The sequence below is a fragment of the Nelumbo lutea genome, chromosome 1 (genome assembly GCF_056320005.1).
Source record: "Nelumbo lutea isolate HS-2025 chromosome 1, American lotus-T2T, whole genome shotgun sequence".
NCBI lineage: Eukaryota > Viridiplantae > Streptophyta > Magnoliopsida > Proteales > Nelumbonaceae > Nelumbo > Nelumbo lutea.
This window is the reverse complement of record NC_142684.1, coordinates 74335743-74348025: the sequence shown is the minus strand read 5'-3', so window position 1 is coordinate 74348025 and position 12283 is coordinate 74335743. Positions and strand designations below refer to the sequence as shown.

General features: G+C 40.8%; 1 protein-coding gene across 1 annotated transcript in view; it reads left to right on the top strand.

The window, feature by feature from the left end:
- SS3 (starch synthase 3) overlaps window positions 1-12283 on the top strand; it is an 86843-nt gene that overhangs the window by 5919 nt on the left and 68641 nt on the right. The window contains exons 6-7 of the mRNA XM_088964561.1: window positions 10383-10558; window positions 11171-11278. Of these exons, the coding sequence (XP_088820687.1) occupies window positions 10383-10558; window positions 11171-11278 (284 nt within the window). The remainder of the gene's footprint in view (window positions 1-10382; window positions 10559-11170; window positions 11279-12283) is intronic.

Sequence of the window (12283 nt, the reverse complement as noted above, 5' to 3'; positions counted from 1 at the left end):
CTTTTAATATCCTTGCACTTCCATTTTGACTAGCATGGGTTTTGAATATGTCAAGTTGGTAGTTCTTGTCTCTTTTTTTCTCTGATAACAGGGAATAAACTTATTTAAGATGTATTTATCATAGAAAAACACTTGTTTAAGATGGAGAAGAAAAGAGTACATGTGTTAATTCCCACAGCAAGGAGAGAAAAGGAACAAATGAAGACTTCAAAATGGAGGCAAATGAAAGATTCAAAAGAAATATAGCAGTCTCAAATCAAAATGATCACCTATGAAGAGAAACCTTCTGATACAGCTTGCTCCTCCCAACCCCATCCCAAAAAAGATTGTCAGCTGATGAATTGGTCAATATTGAGATTCATCTGAATGAGGTGTTCATTCTGGATGCCAAGGTTGTAGTCTCCCATAGAAGATGAAGAGGACCATTGGATGGGTGAAGAAAGAGCCATGCATGCTATCATTTGAAGCTTATGATTCTCTGAACATGGGTGAGGTGGCATTGTTATCTGCCATCAAGGAACCTTGACCTCCTTCTGTAAAGGACAGAATTTTTTTTCCTAGACTCCCCTAATGTGGCGAGACCATACAATTCCTTCCACTTCTAACTAATGGCAGGTTGAGTCCTGCTCCACTTTTGCTTACCCGAAGCTAAAAGAATACATCAATCTGAGAACTTGTAACAAGGCCATTGATCTTGATTGCTCTTAGATAGGGTTGACTATCCTGCATAATTGCTTATCTGCAAATGAAGAAGCTCACTTTTATTTTCTGCCCTTTAACCACATAATCCATTGGAAATTCTTATAAATTCTTCTTTAATGAGAATCTGGTGTGCAACTTTAGTGGTAAGTAATTAGATCAACAATCTTTGAAGAACTTGTTAGGAAAAAAAATCCTGATATTTCTCTCCTCCCAAATGATCCATATAATAACTACTTCCCTCTCTTAATGCAGTTTTTTTTTTTTTTTGGGGGGGGGGGTGGCGGTGATGTAAGGTAGGATGGGGGTCCTACAAAATTCAGACCTGGTGGTGAGTTTTGTGGGGTGAAGGAGGGGATTCAGATGATTAAAGATAAAGAATATGGATGAAAAGGCAAGTAGACAACTTACTGTCCACCAAAGAATTAGTAAGACGTTAAAAAAATACAACTCAGAATGTTGAGCAAGAAGAGAGGAGAGGAGGAAGAGAGGAAGAGAGGAGAGGAGAGGCAAGAGGACTGATAGCCCCAAAAGAATACTGCAGGCGTGTGCAATAGATATTATTTATATTAGTCTAGTCGTACAACATAAAGATGGGGAAATTACAATAGTACCCTTGCGGTACTAAACCTGTGTACAATAACACCTGTCAACACTCCCCCTCAAGTTGGAGCATAGATATCAATCATGCCCAACTTGTCACAGAGATCATGATGTTTGGAATGGTTTAGCCCCTTTGTAAAGATGTCTGCAAGTTGGTTCTCAGATCTGACATAGGGAGTACACACTTTGCCTGTGATGACTTTCTCTCTGATAAAATGCTTGTCAACTTCGATGTGTTTTGTTCTATCATGTATCACTGGGTTGGCAGCAATGCTTATAGCTGCTTTGTTATCACAGAATAGAGTCATAGGTTTGTCCACTAGGAAACCCAACTCACTCAACAGATTCTTTATCCACATGCCTTCAACTACCCTGTGGGCCATGGCGCGATATTCAACTTCAACACTGGATCTAACCACCACGTTTTGCTTTTTACTCCTCCATGTAACAAGGTTCCCTCTTATAAAGGTGCAGTAGTCACTAGTAGATTTTCTGTCACTTTGAGATCCAACCCAATCTGCATATGTATAAACTTCAACTTTCAAATGCCCGTGCTTTTGAAATAACAAGCCAACGCCTAGAAACTTCTTTAAATATCGGAGGATTCTCTCTGCTGCTTCAAGATGAGAGGACCTAGGTGCATGCATGAATTGACTGAGCACACCAATAACATATGCAATGTCTGGACGAGTCATAGAAAGGTATAACAATCTCCCTACAAGCCTCTGAAACTGTTTCACATCCTTGAGAGGTTCACCTTGGCTGTCACCTAATTTATGGTTGGGGTCAATGGGAGAGTCAACTGACATCACCCCTATCTTTTCAGTGTCCTGAAGTAAATGTAGGACATATTTTCTTTGAGAAAAGAAGATACCCCTCTTTGATCGGGCAACTTCAATTCCAAGGAAGTATCTAGTAGGTCCTAGATCCTTCACTTCAAACTGAGTGGCAAGAAAAAACTTTAACCTCTGAATTTCATCATTCCAGTCACCAGTAACAATTATGTCATCCACATATACAATTAAGGCAGCAATTTTACCTTCTCATCTTTTCACAAACAGTGTGTGATATGATTGACATTGCTTGTTTCCTTTTTGCTGAACCGCAACATGGAATCTGCTGGACCAAGCTCTTGGTGATTGTTTCAGCCTGTATAAAGACTTCTTCAACTTGCACACTTTCTGTTCATTTCCTTGAGCCAGAAAATCAGGGGGTTGAATCATGTAAACTTCCTCTTCAAGGTCACCATTCAAGAATGCATTCTTGATGTCAAGCTGATGTCGATCCCAATCTAGATTAGTAGCAAGAGAGAAAAGAACTCTAATGGAGTTCATCTTGGCAACAGGGGCAAAAGTTTCTGCATAATCAGCTCCGTACACTTGAGTAAACCCCTTTGCCACTAAGCGAGCTTTATTACCTCTCCACCATTCCATCAGCCCTATGCTTGACATTGAACACCCATTTACATCCAATTGGAATCTTTCCCTTAGGAAGATCAACAAGTTCCCATGTGCCATTTTTATGAAGGGCATTAATTTCTTCCTTCATGGCATTTGTCCATTCAGGAACTGAAAGAGCTTCTGCCACATTCTTGGGGATAGGGACACTGTCAATAGAGGTAAGGAAGGCACGAAATGAGGGTGAAATGTTCTCATAGGAAACAAAGTTGGAAATGGGATGTTTAGTGGTGCACAATCTAACACCTTTCCTGTGAGCAATAGGAAGGTCAAGGTCATTAGCAGTAGAGGAATCATTTTCAATAGAATTAGGAACATCATTGGGAGCCAAGTTACCTAAGTGAGTATGATCCTCCCTCGAGAAGTTTGGTGGCACTGGAGATACAACTTCCGAATTCTCCAAAGCTCTTGAATTTGGTTGGCCTTTGTGACGACGAGAAAAGACACGAAATGGCGGAGGATCAGGAAGAGAAGGGAGTTGAACCGGTTTCTCCTCATGCCTACACTCCCCCTGAGGAGAAACAGGATAAAAAGGCTCATCTTCAAACATCCATGGAGACATAGAATTTCCGAAAAACAGGATCAAAACAACGGTACCCCTTTTGAGTGAAGGAGTAACCAAGAAATATGCAAGGGATAGCATGAGAATCCAATTTCCCACGGGTGGGAGATAGATTTTGGACAAAGCACCGACAACCAAATACACGAGGAGGAATAGAAAGAAGGGGAGCCTTAGGAAAGAGAAGCTGATGTGGGGCTTTGTACTCTAACCAACGAGAGAGCATATGGTTTATGAGGTAAGTAGAACAAAGAACAACTTCAAGCCAAAAACGTTTGGATACATTCATATGAAGTAGTAAACCCCGAGCCACTTCAAGGAGATGTCGGTTCTTCCGTTCGGCCACACCATTTTGTTGTGGTGTGCGGGCACAAGAGCTCTGGTGAAGTGAACCACGCGAAGCAAAGAATTCAGTGAGATCACTATGAAAAAATTCTTTTGCATTGTCTGACTGAAAAATTTGGATTTCAGTATGAAATTGAGTGAAGACCATCCGTTGGAAATCTTGAATGATTTTTGGTACTTCCTCCTTGGTTCGCATCGGATATACCCAAGTATATTTAGAATAATCATCAATGAGGGTAATGAAATACTTGTAACCACTCTCAGATGGTAAAGTAATAGGGCCCCATACATCAGAATGAACAATGTGAAAAGGAGATTCAGATTTACTATTTTTCTGAAGAAAATGAGTTCTACAATGTTTACTTAACTGACACATTTGACAAGAAAAATCAGAAACAGACATTGACTTAAACAATTATGGGAATACAATTTTCAAAGACTCAAAAGACAAACGACCAAGGTGACAATGCCATAAATAAACTTTACTCTTACAGGACTGACTCATAGACTCTGTAACATGAAGACCAGTCCTATTCTCCAGCATGTAAAGTCCATCAACCATACGTCTCCTACCAATCGTCCTCCCATAGGTCAGATCCTGAATCACACAATGAGAAGGGAAAAAATTCATGAAGCAATTTAGGGAATTAGTAACACTACGTACAGAGAACAAATTAATGGGAAATTTTGGAACATGAAGAACATCAGAAAGAGTAAGACCAAGAGGAAGAGAGAGGGTTCCTTGACCAACTATGGAAGTGTATGATCCATCAGCTAGTCTCACCTTTCTTCTAGAAAGGTGATAGGTTTGAAAGTAAGAGGATGTAACGGTCATGTGTTTTGACGCTCCAGAATCAATGATTCATGGAGAGTCAGGGGTGTGAGAAGTAACATGGAAAGTTGTGGTAGGGTTACTTGACGTAGATGCAAATGAGGTTGAGGGAGGAGCATCCATCTGACGAATTGCTCTACCATAGAGCTCTAAATGGTCACGGAAGGAATTCATAATATCCTCCCTCGGGTTAGATCCAGTGAGATGTGTCTGAGTCACAGTAGAAGTGGGGGGCTGATTCTCCCGAGTAACCATGTTGGCCATGTGGTGTTTCTTTGTACCTTGCTGTCCGGGCCTCTTATTCACATTTGAACCTTGTTTCTTAGTCAGATCTTGAGCCCATTTTGGTTTCCCATGAAGATCCCAATAGGTATCTTTGGTGTGTCGGGGTTTCTGGCAATGAGTGCACCACAATTTGTCCTTATCTTTTGTTTTTTTCTGGAGATCTCCTTTCCTAGAAGAAGATTCCACACTAGTAGAGACACTCCCTTTTGCTGCCAACACAACTGCATCCCCACCTGTGTACAACATAAAGATGGGGAAATTACAACAGTACCCTTGCGGTACTAAACCTGTGTACAATAACACCTGTCAACACAGATCAACTCTTTTTTTTTTTATAATTGTAATTACATTAAAACTATTTATAGACTAAACTTATGAACTCGGATCTCCCTTTACAGGCTCCAATTTGGATTAGGAAACCAACTTAAATCAACTTACTAATTACTTTAGAGCTGAGAGTTGGAGACAAATCCTTAACTAACCCATAGGGACACTCCAACAAGGACTCAAATTCCTAAAAATACTCCAATAACACTTCACTAATTGTACTAAAATGAACTTAATGTAAAGACACAAAAAATTATTAAAATAGTAAATTGCAAGTTTACCATAAATAATGAGTATGGGAATGATACGTGTATGCATGCACTAGGCGGCAACAACAGCAGGAGACTCGGTCACAGTAGTTTCTTAGTTGAAGTATTTTGGATAAGCCTTAGCCATGTCTGTTTCATTTATGTTTTAATAAATAAGTCATTTCTGTTTCTTTTGTTGATAAGCTCCTAAGATCATGGGGCGGTAGTTCCTATCTTAATTCCTAGTTTGTAGCACAATTAGGCTATAAATATAGCCTGAAGAAAAGGAATAAAGTCATTAGCTTTCCTACAAGCGGATTCCCCCTCTCTCTTCTCCTTCTCCTACTCTCCCTCTCTCCCTTAAGCTCAAACATATCATTGGTATCAGAGCCAGTTCCGACCATGGACACTCATGGCAAAACCAATGCGGAATTCCGCAATGAAGTCAACGAGACCTTAGCACGACACGAGTCAAGCTTCGACCAAGTGAACGCTGTTTTGCAAGCAGTGTTAACCGAACTCCAAGCCTTTCGAGCCTCACGAACCTCTCCCGAAACCAACCCTTTTGCACACGAAGAGTCCTCACACCCGCACACTTCCTGTTCCAACTCCACCCATGATCACCCTTGTCAGCATGTCAAATTGTCGTTTCCGAAATTTAATGGGGATGATCCGAGCGGCTGGATTTACAAGGCAGAACAATATTTTGACTTCCAAAATATTGTACCGGACCAACAAGGGAATCTAGCTTCCTTCCATCTAGAAGGCATCGCCTTGCAATGGCACAGGTGGCTGACGAAACATTGTGGACCGCTCACATGGGAAGAATTTCTAAGGCGGTGCTACAACGATTTGGTCCAACCGACTACGAGGATCCGTTGGAAGCTTTAACTTGCCTCAAGCAAACTACAACTGTGGCAGCTTACCAAGAAGCCTTTGAACGGCTCTCCCATTGAGTTGATGGCCTACCCGAGAGTTTTCTCATTGGTTGTTTTATTGCTGGACTTCGCGATGATATTTGTATAGACGTGAAGATTAAGTAGCCTAGAACCTTGATAGATACGATCGGAGTTGCTCGACTAATTGAGGAATGGAACCAACTACAATGGAAATCGAACCAGCAAGTTCGATCCCAACCAGCCATAGTATCCCAGAGGGGGTCACCTAACCCAATGGCGGGTGTGCTTGGGCCTCCACCAACCCAGCGCACGAACCAGGTTCCCAGCGCTCCACTAGCAACATTCCGACGACTCACCAACCAGGAGGCGCAAGAATGTTGCGAGAAGGGATTATGTTATTACTATGATGAGAGGTTCACCGTTGGCCACTGTTGCGAACGACCACAATTATTCATGATCGAGGATCCCGTACAGGCGGACACGGAGAATGTCGAGCTAGAGGCAGAGAACCAAGAAGCGATTCCTGAGATCTCCTTCCATGCAATTGCAGGAGCTGAGCACCCGCAAACCATACGCTTTCTAGGTAAGCTGAAAAACAAGAACGTGACGGTGCTTATTGATGGTGGCAGCACCCACAACTTCATTGATCAAGCCATAGTCTCTAAGTTCGGGTTACCAGTGAACCGAGACAGAAAATTCCAAGTCATGGTCGCCAACCGGGAAAAGATAGAATGTGTGGGGCAATGCTGGGCTTTCACTCTCGCTATCCAAGGGCATCCCATTACTGCTGACTACTACATTCTTCCAGTTGCAGCTTGCTAACTGGTATTAGGAGTACAATGGCTAGAAACTCTTGGACCCATCGAGATGGATTACAAACAGCTGACGTTGACGTTTAAGAAGGGAGGAGTCTCTTGCACCTTCTAGGGAGTGGTTCAAGGGGGACAAAATTTATTTGAGCCTCGCCTCCACCTTGATTTCAAAGGTAATGGCGGACTGCCACTCATCCCCAGTAGGGGGACACTTTGGGTTTCATAAAACCCTCTCTCATATCAAGCACAATTTCCTTTGGCCTAACATGCGTTGGGTGGTGAAGGAATTCTTGCAACAGTGCGACGTGTGTCAGTGCTTCAAGACATTGCATGAGGCCAACGGGGTTGCTTCAGCTGCTGTCGGTTCCCACTCAAATGTGGGCAGATATCTCGATGGACTTTATCGAAGGGTTACCACCTTCCAATGGGTATACGGTTATCATGGTAATTGTGGATCGGTTGACAAAATATGCCCACTTATCCCCTTAAAACACCCATTCACTGCCGTGACAGTCGCTAAGGCATTTGTCGCCAACTACGTCCGCCTACACGGAATTCCGAGATCCATTGTTAGTGACCGCGACAAGGTGTTTATCAGCTCATTTTGGCCAACACTTTTCCAAATGCATGGGACGAAGTTGTGTATGAGTTCAAGTTACCACCCCCAAACCGACGGGCAAACCGAAGTCGTTAACCGAACGTTGGAGCAATACTTACGATGCTTTGCAGGCGACCAGCCGTGGAAATGGTTAGAGTGGATTCCTTGGGCAGAGTACAGCTACAACATATCCACTCACTCTTCCACCAAGATGACACCCTTCAAAGTAGTCTACTGCATCCCACCCCCAAGTCTACTGACTTATGTACCAGGCACTGCTCGAGTAGGGGCAGTCGATGAATACCTACGTGACTAGGACATCATCCTACGCGAGTTGCAACACAACCTTCAGGTAGCTCGGAATCGGATGAAATGTCAACCAGACCAACACTGACGTGAAGCTTCATTCGTCGTAGGTGATTATGTGTATGTGAAGTTGCAGCCTTACCGGAAGACTTCTGTGGCGTTACGGTGTTCTATGAAGCTCGCCCCACGGTACTTTGGGCCTTACCCAATCATTGAGAAGATCGGTTCGGTGACCTATCGATTAGCCTTGCTTCCTGGCTCTCAAATCCATAATGTGTTCCATGTCAGTTTACTACGGAAGCATTTGGGACCAATCACCCCAACTTCCACCCAGCTACCCCCGATCTCGGATACTTCGACCATCCTTCCACAACCGGAAGCTATCTTAGATCGTCGTATTATTTGCAAGGGAAAATACCGTCCAAAATCTGAAATTTTGGTCAAATGGTAGGGGCACCAGCCGAGGACGCAACCTGGGAAAATGAATGACGCTTCACCAAATCGTATCCTAACTTGTGGACAAGGATCCTTCGGGGGGGGGGGAGGAAATGATACGTGCATGCATGCACTAGGCGGCAACAACAACAGGAGACTCGGTCAAAGTCGAAAGCAGCAGGAGACTCGGTCATAGTAGTTTCTTAGTTGAAGTATTTTGGATAAGCCTTAGCCATTTCTGTTTCATTTCTGTTTTAATAGATAAGTCATTTCTGTTTCTTTTGTTGATAAGCTCCTAAGATCATGGGACGGTAGTTCCTATCTTAATTCCTAGTTTGTAGCACAATAAGGCTATAAATATAGCCTGAAGAAAAGGAATAAAGTCATTAGCTTTCCTACAATCGGATTCCCCCTCTCTCTTCTCCTTCTCCTACTCTCCCTCTCTCCCTTGAGCTCAAACATATCAGGGAATTACTAAAAATACAGAGTTCAAAAGTTGCCAGAAATGGTATAAAAAAGTTACCAGGAATGGTAATTTTGAATAAGAGCAAATTTGTAGAAAATTTGAAACCTTATTCTTGAGACACCTACAAATAGAAAATAAAATTTAAAGCTCAAACAATAGCAATATCCTATCATCCAAAAATTCTGAATTCGGTTTAGGAATAGAATTATGTGGAGATGCACTAGAGCAGCAGTGATCTGGACAGTTTGGGAGGAAAGGAATCTAAGAATCTTTGAAGACATGGAAAGAAGTAAAGAATCTGTGATTAAGGTGATTACTCTCAGAGTAGCGCATTGGTCGAGCACTTTAAAGATCTTTGCTGACTTTAAGGTTGAAGATTTCTGCAGATTGTGGGGAATAATTGCAGGTTCTTCGTCTAGAAGACAGATTGTTCATGAGGCCTGGTCTCCTCCATGTGTTGGGTGGAAGAAATTAAACTTTGATGGTAGTTGTATGGGCCAATCCTGGAGCATTGGGTATTGGTGGGGTAATTAGGGAAGAAAGAAAATAGGAACATTCTAGCTTTGTACTCAGGTCCTATTCAGCATGGAGATGTGGTGAGATCAGAATTATTGGCAGCAGTCTATGGAGTAGAGAAAGCTAAAGAAATGGGGATTACTAACATTCATCAAAAAAAGGGGGGATTACTAAGCTGATTATTGGAGGTGATTCAAAAGTAGTTGTGGGCTGGTTGAAAAAAGGGGAAGGAATCATATGGAAGTTAAGGAATGAATTCAGGAGATTCAAACAGATTTCTAAAGATATGATGATCCAAATAAGATGGATAAGGAGGTCTGCAAACAGTTTGGCTGATGGTCTGACAAAGCAAGGAAGTCAAAGACAATCTATGTTCTGGGCAATTCTGTAAATAGTGAATAGTTTCTGGGTGGGCTTTGTTTTTGTGCCTACAACTCTTTGTTGTATCTCTAATTTTTAATCTAATGAATCAATTTCGTGTTGCTGATAAAAAAAATAGAAAAGCGTTTCTTTCTCCATGTATTCTTTCCTTGCTTGTATCTGCAGCAGGGGGGGGGGGATGCTGGGTTACAAAGTAATGTTGTGTACCACTCTCCATCGCTCCATCCGCATTGGTTATTTTGCAATGTTCTGTGTGGATAATTTGTAATTTATTTTTTGAAACAAAGGAACAAAGCAAGCAATTTTCAACATAAAATGATGAGAAGCATGCTGATTTATGTGAAGAGATATATCTCAATGCTGGAAATATTCTTTGCGTTGTTGTGTTGCTTATATTCCTGCCATGCGACATATGAAATTGGAACTGTTAAAATAGGTTTCTCTCCAGTTACCTCTGCAGTAAAATTTATGTGATTCATGTGAGCAACATTTTTACTTCATGTGATCTTTTATATTGTACTTGTTTGCTTGTGCTCATTTGTGTCTGTGTGCAAATTCTTGTCTTACAATCCGATTCTGGATTTAAATTTGTGGAATGTCATGTCTCCTTGCAGTCAGGGTTCCATTGGATGCATATGTGGTGGACTTTGTTTTCTCTGAGAAGGAAGATGGTGGAATTTATGACAACAGAAATGGCATGGACTACCACATACCTGTATTGGGAGGAATTACAAAGGAGCCACCAATGCATATTGTGCATGTGGCTGTTGAAATGGCTCCCATTGCAAAGGTCTGTTATTTATATATTTTGATAATTTTGCAAAGGTCTGTTTTTGTTTTCTTCATTTTATTTCAAAACTACATGCTGTTCATGTTCAACCTCCATTAGAGCTCCTAAGCGTCACTTCAGAAAAGACAGAAAACATTGGCTTTTCACATTTTGCATTTTCATTGTAAAGACACAGTATCATTTCCTAAAGAGACATCCTTTGTTTTCAAAAAAAAAAAAAAAGATAATAAAAAAGAGAGATCTGTTTTAAATTTTTAGGTTTCATTATGGAGATATCTGGCGGAGAGTTTCATATCATCTGAACCATCAGCAAAAGATAATAATAAAACAAATGTATATTATTCTTGAAGATCAAAACTCTAGTTTCTAGGCGGGGTACTATTGGTGGTCAGTGAATTAATGTCAATAAATGGTTAATTTTTGAGGATGCCAGTTTTGTATGTTGGTAAGTCACTAGATGTTGATACTTGATACTGTAATTTGGGTTCACTTGATGTTTTTGGTTCATTTCAAAGTAACCTCAAAAGCAATTACCACTATGGTTTTTGTCTATTAGGTGACTTTCAGTACCTTGTATGTTTATTTGTTGTTTCATGTCTAACTGTATTGCAGGTGGGAGGCCTTGGAGATGTTGTCACAAGTCTTTCTCGTGCTGTTAAAGATTTAGGTCATAATGTTGACATAATACTTCCAAAATATGACTGTTTGAAACTCAGCAATGTAAGCTTCTAACTCTGTTGCTTTAATCTAGCCTTTGAATTTTTTTTGTATTATTGCCTCTACCACACTTTAGTTCTGTTTTTTTTTTTTTTGCTTTTTCTTCTCCAAAAATATGTGGATGTCTTGAATTACTTTCTTTGTTAAATAGACATGCTACCACATGGTCCTGTTATTGCAATTAAGACTGGTATGGATTTCCTCTGTTTTAGTTGAAAGATGACATTCTAAGGTTGGATTTTCAATGATAAATGTGGGATGCAATGAAAGAACGACCTGGCAACATTTCCTGGTTTAAATCTCAAAATGCCCAAAGCAGTAGCAATTTTTATCCACAAAAGAGATGTGAAAAACACTAAAAAGGAGGAAGAAGCATAAGTAAATATTCCTTTTCAATATTCACCCTCTAAATCTGATTATATTTATTCAAGTCTTCAAAATGTTCTTAAAATTTTTCTTCCATTTTGTAGCATATGCAAATATTTTCTCCCATTTTCGATAAATGAAAGTTAGATTGTAAATGGATATGGATTGAGACAGATCAAGTGGTCCTTGGTGACTATTTTATCAAGCTAGAAAGTGATTTTTAGTGTTCAAAAGGAACCCTTTGTTTCACTGATAGTTCTGAAGGAGGGAATGTAATGATTTTTTTTTGTTTTTTTTTGAGAAAAGACAACATTGTCTTCAAGAACTCAAAAGGAGGGAAAACTGTGTAGAAAAAGGCCATGGAAACACACACACACAGACAAACAAAATAAAGGAGCCCATACACTTAGTTTGGCATTGTATTTGCACTATACAAAAAAATCCCTTCCCAACCCAGATTTAGCTAAGCCATCTTTCACATGATTCAACTCTTTGGGGATCCATCTGAAGCTGCAGTTCATATTGGAGGAAATGCGATGGATTTCAAGACGCAATTGGAGAGCTTCCAAGGTCCAGGTGCCTGACCTTTGGTCTATTTTATAGCATTCCTGGAGTCTCCAACAACCCGAGATCTGATTTGAT